Genomic DNA, 13,911 nt, shown 5'->3' with positions numbered 1-13,911 from the left:
ATCACTTTTCTGTTTAGCTTACCAAAAGTTAATATTGTCTTGAAACTATCTTATCTGTTTTCTGATTACTTACAGGAATGGGTTGGAGAGCACTGTTTAAAAGAACCTGAGAGGCTGTGCACAGACAAAGATCTTATTTTGGATCCTGTTCTTTCAAACAAGCAAGCACAGAAACTCCTTCAACTTATCTGTTATCCTCATGGTATTAAAGAATGCACCGAGGGTGACAACCCTCAGAGGCAGCATATCAAACGCATACTTCAGGTAATGTGGTGGGGAAAAGGTGGAAAAACTACCTGTGATGCACTGACTCTTAACCTGTCATTCAGCAGCACCACCAAGTGACATTGATTTGCAGTTCCTGGTGCAAGCAAGCATTAGGTTCTTTAAAGATTGTACGTGCTCAGGATCCCCAGTCTCTGTGGTGAACGTTTTGTAGTGTGGCTTCTGGTGTCTCCTTACTTCTGATTCCACAGTTATGGAGGAAACAAGCATGCAGCACACTCATCGTTGCTGCTCATCATTGTCAGTCATTAGGAAGACACTGAAAAGGGAGCTGCTTTTAGGGCTGCTGAGGTGGAGATGCCTACTGTCTCAGTAGGGCTCTGTGACAGTACTGTGGTGAAAGACACTCCTACTCCATGGAAAAGGTTCAAATGCCTTCATGGACAGTCCTAAACTGATCATTTCTTCAAATTCAGCTGCATTAGGGACCCTTCATTTCTTAAACTACAAAATGGATTTTCTTTGAATAGACCTGTGAAGAATCAAGTCGGCAATATCTGGACCAGGACAAATAGCGATCAGCGTCCTGCAAAATAATCGCTTCAGCTGCTGCGTTTAATTGTGTCTAGATGGCCTTGTGCTAAATAAAAATATGTCCACTTGGATGGCAATGCCATGGATTAATGTAATTACTAATGAAAGAGCAAACTACGTTTTCCGTATTCATGTGTAACTAAGCTCAGATTTTGCAGAGAGTGAGATTTTTATTCAGAAAAGTTGCACGGTTAAAAGTATTGAGTAATGATACTAGCTACAAAGATGTGGAAGTTAACGCACATTCTTTAATAGGTCTGATATTTTGGGATGTCATTAGACTATTAAAAAGAGTAGTGACTGTGTTGATCTGCTTATAAGATGAGGCTTTTGCATGTAATGTATTCAATTATGAGATTTATTTGTTTTCTTCAGACCTGTAAAGTGTTGACATGTGTATTTATAATGTTAATTCTTACCTAGAACTTAGATCAGTGGACTCTCCGGCAGTCTTGGTTGGAGCTGCAACTAATGATCAAACAGTGCATGAAGGAGCCTGTGAGTATTTGTTTTCAAACTTTCTTATCTAAATATTTAATGCAAAAAAGTACGTTAAATTTTAACATAGTCCATGAGCAAACATACCATGAATGTGCTAGTTTACTTATGTTTTACTGTAGGGTTCTGGGTCTGTGGCTGAAATGAACAGCTTGTTGGATAATATTGCAAAGGCGACAATAGAGGTGTTTCAGCAATCCGCTGATCTAAACAATAACTCTTCTAACTCTGGTATAGGCCTCTTCAATCCAAACTCTGTTGGAAATGCTGACACAAGTAATACAAGACAGAATGGTAAAAAGACATTCCTAAGGTATTTTTTGTAGCATCTTTTTAATTATTTTAGCCAACATGATGCTTAATTATGTGTAGATTGCCTAGACTTTTTTGCGCTTGAAACAGGAATGTACAGAAATGAGTTACCTGAAGGTTACTTCTATTTACTTTTGTTTAACAATAAATATAATTGCTATTCTTGAATTTTCTGGAAACCAGAAATTGTGACTGCTCAGTCCACAGTAGTTACTCCAGATGCATTGTGTCACCTGCTTTATTAAAGCAGTTCAGTCTTATAACAGCTAATATTGGTTGCAAAACTACGTGGATATTTTGGCTGAAATAAGTTTGTTCTACTTCTAGTTCCTCTGAGCGGCGAGGAGTGTGGCTGGTGGCTCCCTTGATTGCAAAACTGCCTACCTCAGTTCAAGGTAGGGTCTTGAAAGCTGCGGGAGAGGAGCTGGAGAAAGGTCAGCATTTGGGGTCATCTTCTAAGAAGGAAAGAGATAGACAGAAACAAAAAAGGTACGGGAAATCCCTGTACGCAGAGCTGAAAGGTATTTTTTTGTTCCTCGGTATACTGAGGACTGGATTTTGGCTTCACAAAACCTTATTGGTTCACTTTTGTGGAGCAAAAAGTTATCAATCCCAAACAGGGTTCAGGTTTCATTTAGTTTGAAGAAATATCATTGGTTTCAGAGGAAGAAATGTGAAAGCTTTGTACCACATCTTCCAGTGGCTATGCTGCAGCTTGGTGATGGGAAATGTTAGAGATTTAAAAGAATAGTCAGAGGGCTTGTTGTCTCTTCCCTTCTATGGCAGTAGGCCACTTTTCTTGCCATTAAGATCCCACAATTGTCATAAGATGTCACTTAATTCCTGTTGGGAATTAAGCTTAAGCTCATCTCTAACTTTCCAAACACATGAGAATTTCATGTCTGAGTGGTTATTGATTTTCCTTTAGTAAAATATTCTTCCACAGTGCCTATAATTTCTTTGTACTTTCTTATGTTATGATAGAAATTACATTGAATACTACACACAACAATGTTTCTTAGCTTCAAATACCAACCATCTTTCTTTTTGTGAAGCTCTGCCAAAATACACTTGTTCAAAAAACCAAATCACTTCTTAAAGGCTTGTGGTATTTGATTGTTGTATATGGTCCCACCATAAGTTTCTTGTTCTTACATGTTACTAGTGTGTATTCTTTTTTTGATCACCTTCAATGTTGTTCACGCAGTATACTTTCCCTGAGCGTGGGACCAATAATTGGGCTTTGCCACTTTGTGGTACTCTTGTAAACCTGTGTTGCATGTATTGATTTTGACTTATGGTTGTCATTAAATTCTGTGGAGCCTTTTAAATGTACTGCTATTTTCCAGCCTCTTCCACCTAGCTTATGTTCCCTTTAAGGTTAGAAGATTTAATTTTTTTCTTTCTGTCATAATTGCAGTACGCCCATTACTCTGTGTTATGCTGGACCCTCCTAGTTCATCTGGGCTGTTTCTTTAATAAGCTGCTTATGTGACATATTGACCTATAGAAGTTCTGTTTGCCATGTTCAGTTTTTGAATTAAGTACACTTTTGTATTAGCTTTATGAATCCATCTCTTCCTTGTCCTTGTAGTTCATTTGTAATACCGGCTTGATCTGTTGTTAGATAAAAAAGACATCTTGCTTTCCAGATCTCTTTGTTAGGTGTTTCTGAGCATTTCAGCACTTTTCCTTTATTCACTGTCTCTCTTGCTACTTGCATTAGTAGAAGGGAATATGGAACCTCTCTGTGTCTTCTGTTTCTTTTCCTGCGGGAGAGCTCTAGTGTAGAAAATCTAAACCATAACTCTTTCAAAGCCAAAATGAAATGCCTATAGAAACTGTCAAGCTCTTCCTCCATGGTGGTTCCTATGCACAGAAGTAAAAGCATTCACAAAGTTGTTCTAGTTGTAACAATAAATTACTTCCTTGTGTGCTTTTTGAAGCTTTTCAGTCTCTTCTTGAGCGAAAACAAACTTTACTACTCTGTGAGTGACAAAACCAATGATACTATGGGGAAGTACGAAATCTTATATAACATATATAAGATCTCTCTTTCTTTTTTCAAACTCTGCTTTGTGTAGCAGCGGTAGCAATTGCAATAGTAACTGTCTTGCAAACTGTAAATTTTTAAAATGGAAATTAATGAGAAAATGAAGAGGTGGTCCTACCATGTTGTTCCTAAAATCTGAAAAATCAGTGTTTAACATGACTTTTGAAAATGCAGACTTTCTGTTTTGCTGCTTTTAGGAACCTTGGGGTTTTGCGATTCCTTTATTACTAATTGTCACCTAAATTGTTGAAATCAAGTTAAATGCCAAGTGAAAATAACTGTTGAAATGAATACCTGTAAGAAATACACACATGTATGTGTGGATATGTATTTATATTGTGTTTACAGATGCATGTAATTTTCAAGGAGCTTATATACCTAAAACTGCAAAAATCATTGCATGAGCTGTTACTCAAATCCCTTTGCTGACATTTTTAACTTCTCTTCTACTTCACATGTACTTCCAAATTCATCTTCGTGTATTTCTTTCAGTTTGTCTTAATTTTATGTTTATAATGGATACACATTCATCTAAAAAAAAAAAAAGAATTTAAAAGTCTGAAATCCCTTGCATTGGTATGGCTTGTCTCCTACAACCAGCTAAAGCTGCATCTCAGTTTAATTACACTAAGCCCGTGTTAGAATTTTAGTGGAATTCAGGCAGCTGTCATTCTAATCAGTGCTTGCAGGGGAAACTTCCTTGGGATTCACTTCAGACCACTAACATGGATTAGAAACTTCAGCTGCCTAATCTCCACTAAAATGATACCCCTCGTTAATCAAAGTAGTCTTAAAATAACAGGCTCTGTTTCTGAGTCAGGCCTTCAAGTGTCCATGCAATTCTTGGTCATTCAGTGCCCTGAGCTAGGTGGGTTCTCCGTAATGACATGCATAATATGTGCATTTTTACTGGCTGGTGTTCTGCCTTCTTATGTGCATGTTCTTTTAATTCATCTGGCAAGGCTTTAATTTACTAAAACAGAAACAGACATAGATGCAGGCAATGTCACTTCCAGGAAAAAAAAAGTAGACAAAACAAGGAAGGGAGTGAGGATGGGAAGTATCAAAATAACTTTACTAATTGACTTCTGTGTTTGCCTCTCTTAAAGCATGTCTCTCTTGAGTCAGCAACCTTTCCTTTCATTGGTGCTTACTTGCCTTAAGGGACAGGATGAGCAACGGGAAGGGCTTCTAACATCACTGCAGAATCAAGTTAATCAGGTAAAACAAGCACATAACCATGAGCACCTTTTGTTAGATGTTTCATGTGTCATCAGTTTTACGTGTATACGACGGTGTAAAACCAGGAAGATTACAGTGCAATGGTATGCCAAAAGGAACAGTCCACGGAAGGAAGAACGGGGAAGTGTTTGTTCCTTTTTTTCTAAAATTGTTACAGAGAAATATAATGAACTTGGAGTCTGATTTCAGTTCTTTCCAGGCAAAACAATAAAAGATGTTTGTCCTGAGGAACAGTCTTCTCAGTCTCTACCTTGATCATAAAAAGTTTTTATAAGTTTGAAACTTTCCTTTAGGAGAACCCTTCATCTTCTCCAGTTGGTACAGATTAAGGTTTTTTTTCATATTTTAGAAAACAATATTGCTAATGCCAAACTGGTCCATTGCCTGCAGCTCTTCCTTTGGATCACTTGTGCCTACTCACAACCTCTGCTGATTCTGCTCTAGACTTCCTGCTCCCATCTGGTTCATGCTTTAGCCTAAAATAGCTCCTTAAGACTGTCTTTAAAATGAATATATACAGTGCCCAGTGTAGTGGGTGCATGTTTCCTTTCTTCTGTCTCTAGTTTCTATGAATTACTGTGACAATGAAAATTCATACCTGTAGGGCCGTTATTTTCTCATACTGCCTCTCAGCTCAGGTCCGGGCTATGATGTAGGTCCACATCCTAGTTAAATTCATTCCTTTGATGCTTTTTTCCCCTGGTGTTACTGGCACTTCGGCTTTCCTTTTGCTGTATAGGTTCTCCCCTGAAATGCAACTGGTCCAGGTTCCCTAAGGTTCTGGTCATTTCGCACCCAGAGATCCCACCAGATCCTGTTGGGAAGCTGCATCCAGTGCAAAAGATCTGTTTACTTACCCGTGGTGAACAGTTGAATAGGATGTTTGAAACTATTTTTAATAAATGCATAACAAAGCTGCTTATTTTCTTTTTGCTGCACCAGGAAGATCTAGTAACACAATTGATAGCAGATTATCAGCTCTTTACAAATTAATTTTTTTCCTCCACTAGTTTGCTTAATCTGCTCTAAGCCTTAAACAGACATGAGGATAAAAAGGTTAATATCCTTTTATGATTTCTTATAGATAATGGTCACAAATACTTAAACCTCAAAGGGAGAACATTCCTTTACAGGAAGAAAACAACCTTAATCAAATGCCTTTTCTTAGATCCTTAGTAACTGGAGGGAAGAACGGTACCAAGATGATGTTAAAGCTAGGCAAATGATGCATGAAGCCCTACAACTTCGTCTTAACTTGGTAAGAAAAACTTGTGTGTTTATTCTGATGTTATAAAAAGAAGTAGCAGGTACTCTGGAGTAGGTGGTAAGGAGCAAGAAGCACTGCGTCAGGGCACTGCGGGGGCCAGGGCTCCCTGAGAGCTGGCAGCTCCCAGCCCATCAGGCACCTCCACTGGGATGGGGACGGGCTGAGGCCACGCCAGGATGTCAGCCCACAGCAGGGGGTCAGGATCAGGCCCAGCGAGGGGAGCCAGGGTCAGACACGGCCCTAGCATGGCCAGGCAGGACCATGGGGGCAGGCTGAGGCTCCTAGGCCAGGGCTGGGGGTGGGGGTGGCCAGGGACAGCGAGGGCTGTCAGTGCCCGCTCTGCCCTGACACAAGGAGTCTCTGCTCCGTTGGTGTTCATCTCTGCTCTTCCTGTCTCTCTTGTTTCAGCTGGTGCCTCCTGGCCATAACGTTTGGACATTGTTCATGTAAAATGAATAGGAAGGACAGCGTATACCTTATTCATGCCTTATTTTTGTGCTGCTTTCTTCCTTTCAGTGTCCCTGGAACTTCAGAAATGTATCATCTTTTTGTGGATGTTCAAAGCCGTTGTCCACCGATGGTTTATCCCCATGTAACAAGCAGTGATTTTATGGAATTAGGCAGTCAATGTAGTTGAGACTTTCAGAGCTGTCGGGGAATATAACATTTGGCTATTTAGCTTACATGTGCAATTTCAGTTGCTGCTACTTGGATACATGTATTAATCAACTTAGAAAGTTTCCATCAAGTTCTCCAATGTCCCACATGTCTTAAAACCTCTGTACCAGACATCAGGGCCACTGCAGCTCGTTTAGCACAGTGCAGTAGGTGTGTGGAGACTACACGTAAGGCCAAATGAGGGAGCACCAAGGTAGGAGTAACACTGCAGCGTTGTTCTCTTCCCATCTCTTTGGAAGCTGCTTAGATGTGGCTGTGCAACCAGAGGGGTAACCACAGCCTTGCGCTGCCATTGGTTCAGGCCAAGGGGACTTGAGCCAGCTGTGACCAGCTTTGGGACTGCTGTGGCTGCACTTAAACTAAAGCAGCTCTCACCTGCCACTGAGTACTGTGGAGACAGGCACTTTGTCATGCATTGGGAGAACTCTTGATATGGACAATATTTGGTTTATTATTAAAGCAGTAAGATTTTAGCCTTTTGTAAACCATAAACGACTTACATAGTTCAAGGAGTAATCTTCTTAGATACAAACTCAACAAGGAGCTAAAAGCAGGTACTGAGAATTGGAACAGTCTCTGCATTTATTGAGCAAGACACAACCCTGAAATAAGCTTTAAGCATGGGGAAGAATTGTGTGAAGTGAAACAACTACAAACACAAACAATGAAGGGATTTAGAGTGATTATAAACATGACAAAAAAAAAAAAGATTTATTTTTTGAAAGTTGTGAAGTGGGAAACATCAGGAAAGATGATTTGATGCAGATACTGGGATAACGTGCAAAACAGCGAAGCTGGCAGTAGCATCATGGTAGAGAAGGAAGACCCTGGGCTGCAGTGCAGCAGTAAGGAAAGAGCAGTGTCGTTTTGACGTAAGCTCTCTTAGGCATCCTGTTGTGCGACAGGGAGGTGTTTTCTGCTTTACAGAGTTGTCACCGAAGGCTTGAGCTGTGCTTTCATTAGCTCGAAGTGTTCTACCTTTGAAATTTGGGGGTTGGATTCTATTCTGACCAGTTTGGTAATCAGGCTTGCAACCTGAGCAGGTATCTTGTGTTATTGCAGTTTGGTCCTTTGAAGGATGTGTTTTGGTAAAATGGCTCCTTCTCAAAGCCAGGGCATATTTTACAGTATCATACTATACTGGTAGAAACAGTGACAGATTGTTCATAGGGTAAAATATTTAGCAGTTTTCATTTTCAATCAATGCTATATTGTTCTTCAGATTTTTTTATCTTTGCACCGGACATAATTGTCTGATTTTTGGGTGTGGGAGCAAAGTGATAACTATAAAATTTTAATTCAACACCTTTTCAGTTCTGGGAAATTTTTCACTGACTTCAGTTTGTTGCATTAAACATGAAAGTGAAGATATGAAACTGAAGGAACAGTGTAATAATATTTTGCTTTCCTATAGTTCCTTCTTAGGAGAAGCTTTCTGCTGGGAGCGTGGGGTGGGGAGAAAAAGTTATTTAAAGTCAGCACTTCAGCATGGCACACAAGAACTCATGGGACTGGATAGCAGTTTTGTTCATAAGTAATAACATATGATAAGGCAAGCGTGCCTCTGTGAGATATATGCAGAGCCTTGCTATCTGCTGTATTATTTTGCAGGTAGGTGGCATGTTTGATACTGTGCAGAGGAGTACCCAGTGGACCACAGACTGGGCACTTCTGCTCCTCCAGATAATCACTTCAGGAACTGTTGATATGCAGACCAACAAGTATGTCTGCGCTATTTAAACAAGCTAATTCACGTCCTTAGTGCTTTTATGTTTAGATTGCATGTATGTTATTGTTAAATTTTTCTTACTATTATCCTATTACTGCTTGAGTGCAACTTACATGCTCAGTGCTGGTCTTGCTTGGGGAGCACCTCTATTTTGGAAAGCACTGGAGCCACTATTTACACCCTTCCTTAACAAGCATGTACCTGAATGCTTTCCTAAGTCAGAGCCTGTAATTCCTCATGACTTTCTGTTAGCACTTTGTGCTGTCTGCAGCTCTGAGCTGGGGTTTATAATAAGATTTGTGTGTACGTCTTGACAGTCCACCTGCATGTATACACTGGGGCTTACGCATGCAAGCTGAGATGTGTGTGTATGCAGAAGGCCCTGAAAAACCCAGCTTGTCTAAAGAACTGCGTCTGTGGCCTTTGCTGTGAATATCTGTCCCTGGATCTCTTGGCAATCGGCAGTTCTTCAGGGTAATACTTGTCTTTACTCTCAGTGAATTGTTCACAACCGTGCTCGATATGCTGGGCGTCCTCATCAACGGGACGCTTGCCTCCGACTTGTCAAACGCTTCCCAAGGAGGGTCTGAGGAAAACAAGAGGGCTTACATGAATTTAGTGAAAAAATTAAAAGTAAGTGTTATGTCTTGTCATTTTCAGCATTGCTTTTGAATCGCATTCGGTGCTCGTCTTTTAATCCTGTCATTTCTAGTGTCTGAGAAGGCCTCTTGGAAAAAGAGGAGAGACTGAAACAGCACTAGTGATAACAAGGAGAAAAAGAAGAAAATAAAAATACAGGAGTGTGGGTGTGGGAAGACAGGCTTCTAGTATTTTCTTCATATTAAATTACATTTAGGGACCCTGCAAGACAGTTGCTTTCATTCATGATTTAGACACTAAATTTGTGTTACGTATTTTCTATGATCTGTTTAAACAAGAGATGAAAAGATAACTTACATTCTTAAAAAAAGAAAAGAAAACAAAAAAAACCCTCTTGCAAAGCCACTTGTTTAAATTTAGTAAAAGTACAAGGAAATGATTCATCCAGAAACCGGTGATTTTCTAATAGTGAAAGCAGTGCAATGTTTCTCTTCCTTTTCCCCCCCTCTTTCTGTTTGATTGATTGATGCATTTATTCTCTAGAAAGAGCTAGGAGACAAGCGGTCAGAAAGCATTGACAAGGTTCGCCAGCTGCTCCCTTTGCCAAAGCAGACGTGTGATATTATTACTTGTGAGCCAATGGGATCCTTGATCGACACCAAGGGGAACAAAATTGCAGGATTTGACTCCATTGATAAGAAACAGGCAAGAGTAAATGTTTGCTTTCATCTCAGTTTTTCCATGATTGTTGAAGTGTAGGAAATTCAAGCAAACAGGTACAGCTTGTCCAGTACACACGTTTATATGCAGTATCATAAAAGCATTGTACTTCTGCTGTAATATGGCTTTCTAACGCGTTCTCAGTCATTACTAAAGCTCCAGCCACAGCAATGCAGTCTCTTTTAAACAGGTAGGCTTTCTGTGAGCAATAATGCCAAAAGTGAGGAATGCTGGGCTTGTAGAATAATACCTTTAGAAATAGTTGCAAATGACAGACAGTGTTTTGGTCTCAAATGTATTTCTGTTCCAGATATTCTTGCACAGTTTTTTTTTGCATGATTCATGTGAAAATGCTCAGCAGAGTGTGAAACCTGGAGCAGGTTTAGAGAGAGGCACGCGGGGAGTTGTTAAACCCCAGCTGAACGGGTTCGAGCAGCCTAGTGTGACCTGGACCATGCACCAACAGCACCACCCCTGCAGCAGCACCGACAGTGATTCCGTCCTCCTCTCCCTGACAATTCACTGATACCTGCAGATAGTCTCAGAGCTTTAGATATATATGCATCTTTAATGGAAACAGTTTTATGCCACTTGTACAAATTCAAGAGTTTGGGTAACCTTTCACGATTTGTTTAAAATCAGTCATCATGTTTGCTGTATGTCCTTCCTTGTTAAACCTGCAGAGTACATGGTCAACTTGTAACTGCTGATGTGATGAGTGTTGACATAAGCTTGCTCAGTTTTTGCATTATAGGGTCTTGACTGGAGCCAACCCCACAAAAGTTGCCAAAAAGGAAATTACATTTGACTTGAAGTTGAACAGCAGAAGCTCTTACAAAAGTATTTGCTTTTCAAGCAGAATCCTACATTTGAGAGCTCATTTAACCTGGGAACCTTTTGACCTGTTACTTGCTGGGAGGAAGATGGCAGGTGTGATCCTGCTTACAAAAGACAGAGGAAAAAAGGCGGAAGGAAAGTGTATTAGTTGCTTTGGATTTTTTGGGAATACAAAGGGATCCATAATTTTTTTAAGTGAATTTATTTAAAAGAGAAGGATAGACCTAAGGATAGAGCTTCTTATTCTGCAGACTCAGTAGGCATTTTTTTGTGATATACTGCTTGGGCTTATCTCCCCTTAATTGAATATGTAAACTTTTAGCAAGTGTATTCTCAGATTAGCAATTTTTGATAGATATTTGACTTTTCCTCCAAAATACAATAGATGGAACTTGAGATTTTTAGGATAGCTATAAGCAAATGGTACTATAAAAATATAATTGCTTTTATCTAGTGGTAGCCTTGGATAGAGGTTAAAATCCCACCAGTATGCATTTGGTACATTTTGTGAAAGGGAAAAAATCCTTAGTGGATTTTTCTGACTCAAATAATGATGTACCAAAGCAAGCAGTCTGCCCTAGTGTTCTATTTTCCTAAAACACTAACTTCACTTTTATTCTGAAACAGGGTCTTCAGGTTTCAACAAAACAAAAGGTGTCCCCTTGGGATTTATTTGAAGGTCACAAAAATCCTGCTCCTCTCTCCTGGGCATGGTTTGGTACGGTTCGTGTTGACAGGAAAGTGATAAAGTATGAGGAGCAGCAGCATCTCCTCCTGTACCACACACACACCAAACCCAAGCCACGGAGTTACTACCTCGAGCCCTTGCCCCTTCCTCCAGAGGAGGAGGAGGAAGAGCCCACCACACCTGTCTCTCAGGAACCAGAAAGAAAGTCAGGAGAGCTCTCAGATCAGGGAAAACTTGCCACAGACGATGAGAAGAAGACAAAGGGCAGGAAGCGAAAGTCAAAGTCAAGCTCAAGGGCTGATGTAAGTAGTTGATGCCCCACACAAAACTTGTAATACCTCGCCGAAGCATCTGATGTTGCATGGGCTGTCTTAGCTGCCTTCAGAAATTGTTCTGCACCTGGAGGAGCGGGTCCTAATAAAGAGAGTGAATGGAGATGGTCAGAAGGAAGGTGGATTTCTATCAAATAGAGCTCAGTGTAGAGGAATGTACTGTGCTTAGGACCTTATGTGCTATGTAAAATATGCTAGACTGGATGTTACTTGCTAAATATTATTCGGATCCCGTATATGCTTTCTCTCGTTTGGTGTAAAGTACAGCTGTTGTTGTTTGTATCAATTTCTAAAATTCCTCCTGTTCAAATAACGTTGAGAGCAAACATGCTGGTTCAAACCCAGGTCCCTTTCAAATGGAAACCAACTTGCAAGAAGCTCTTTCACATAGATAAACTGGTTTACTGTGAAGTTTGTTCTGGTTTCTGAGACACTTTCTCTTTTGATTTTAATGGTTTTTGAGCTGAAGAATGACATAGAGCACGGTTTTGAAAAACATGCCTGGCACCACACAAATAATAATGTGCGTTTCCAGTAGCATCATTCTGTGCGATTACAGCTTCTTCACACTGCTGACAGTGTAGTCGTAGCTGTTGTAGACATGATAGTATTCCATTAACATCCAGCTGGTTTGTCAGTGTGTTGCGTTTTAAGTAGCTGTAATTTTAAGATAATTTTCTGGCCTTTTTGATGTTTCAGTTAAGTTCCTCCTGTTATTTATATACTGATACAGTAAGCTGTCCTTGTGCTATACATAATTATAGCCGGCAGAAAATACTTGCTAATAAGGTAAAAATGGATGGTGTGTCTCTGAAGTTGTTAGCGTTAATTACCTGTGGGCAGCCTGAGACTTAATCTGTTTTTTACATCGTTGCAAGCGACAATGGGAACTGTCTCTGTCCTTTAATAATTTAGTAGGAAAATTGGCATTATTTATGAGTTAGTAAGGTATGAATGTCAGTAACATTCACTTTTACTGTATATTTTAAGGAATATCCACAGAACAACTTATATAGAGTGCCTCCCACTTATTCACCAATTTCCTCGCAAATGATGCACCATCCTCAGTCTGCCTTGTGGGGTTACAACATCATGGGACAGCCGCAGCAGCCTGGCTTCTTTGTGCAGAACCAGCCCCTCCCACCAGGTATGTGTAGGCTTTGAATTCACAGACATGGGGCTTTATTATTTGATGTATAATAAAAATTGACTTCTTGTAACCACATTTGGTTTCTAACTTTCTCTGAAGCAGGCTGTGTCTGCTGATGCCATTTATTTTATTCCTTAGTTAGCCCCTTTTTTTTTTTAAGGGCTTTCTATTATCAGTTGTAGGTCTGTCTTTATTAAGCTATTAAACTTTTTTGGTAGATAAGCAAAAATAACCTACTGTGGTGATAGTATAAGAAAGCTGGTAGAAGTTCAATGAGGAGTGAAATAAGATTAAAAGGAACAAATGACCTTTGGGTTATTTCTTCTTTGATTCGCACCAAGAACCATGGTGGCTAATTTAACATCTGCTAGGTGGAATAAATAAATCCATGGGTTCACTTTTTTTTCAGGATTTGTGATACGTACTTAATTATTTGTAGGCTTGTTTCGTGCAGTTAATGTGTATACAATTTAACATAGGTATTTTTACTTGCTCTAGGGGGCAGCAGTTTATGATGTTTTGAGAAATACTATTCTGTCTTTCTCAGATATTATGCAGAAGTTTAGAAGTTTGGTTCCAGTTACGAATGTTAAATGTTTTTTCTGAAGCTCCAAATACAACTAGATCTGTATTTAAGTGCATAAAAGTCTTCAGAAAATACCAGACAGTGGCTACAAAGTTAAGGAAATGCTGATTTTAAAAAAAATATGTATAAGATTACCTTCATAAGTCTAACATATAGATAGGTACATGATTTTTATCAAATAGCATAGAGTGCATAAATTACTGCCATCTCATGATAAAATTTTCTTGACGTCATAAGCCGTTCATAGCATGCTTTTGATCTGACATGTAACTTTGTTTTTTCAGCAGTAGTCAGACATTTTATGTGTTGTAGAACATACAACAGCCCATAGCCTGTTTACTTTTTGTTTTCATTTCCAAGTGGTAGTCTTCAAAGTTATGTTGCCTATTTAATTTTTCAG

The 13,911-nt window shown here is 39.5% G+C and overlaps 1 protein-coding gene across 7 annotated transcripts in view; it reads left to right on the top strand.

Annotated features, from left to right (window-relative positions):
* MED12L (mediator complex subunit 12L) overlaps window positions 1-13,911 on the top strand; it is a 177,710-nt gene that overhangs the window by 143,118 nt on the left and 20,681 nt on the right. For all 7 annotated transcript variants that reach the window (XR_015700795.1, XM_087740803.1, XM_087740804.1 and 4 more), the window contains 11 exons: window positions 76-264; window positions 1,243-1,317; window positions 1,440-1,630; window positions 1,957-2,118; window positions 4,792-4,903; window positions 6,093-6,182; window positions 8,481-8,590; window positions 9,096-9,231; window positions 9,742-9,903; window positions 11,383-11,745; window positions 12,766-12,922. Coding sequence is in view for 6 of the 7 variants with exons in the window: in XM_087740803.1 (XP_087596929.1) it covers window positions 76-264; window positions 1,243-1,317; window positions 1,440-1,630; window positions 1,957-2,118; window positions 4,792-4,903; window positions 6,093-6,182; window positions 8,481-8,590; window positions 9,096-9,231; window positions 9,742-9,903; window positions 11,383-11,745; window positions 12,766-12,922 (1,747 nt within the window). In the remaining variant the exon portion in view is untranslated. The remainder of the gene's footprint in view (window positions 1-75; window positions 265-1,242; window positions 1,318-1,439; window positions 1,631-1,956; window positions 2,119-4,791; window positions 4,904-6,092; window positions 6,183-8,480; window positions 8,591-9,095; window positions 9,232-9,741; window positions 9,904-11,382; window positions 11,746-12,765; window positions 12,923-13,911) is intronic.

This window comes from Nipponia nippon, unplaced genomic scaffold (assembly GCF_047370975.1).
Source record: "Nipponia nippon isolate SJK-2023a ecotype South Korea unplaced genomic scaffold, ASM4737097v1 scaffold_7, whole genome shotgun sequence".
Taxonomy (NCBI): Eukaryota; Metazoa; Chordata; class Aves; order Pelecaniformes; family Threskiornithidae; genus Nipponia; species Nipponia nippon.
This window is presented reverse-complemented; position numbering and strand designations above follow the sequence as displayed.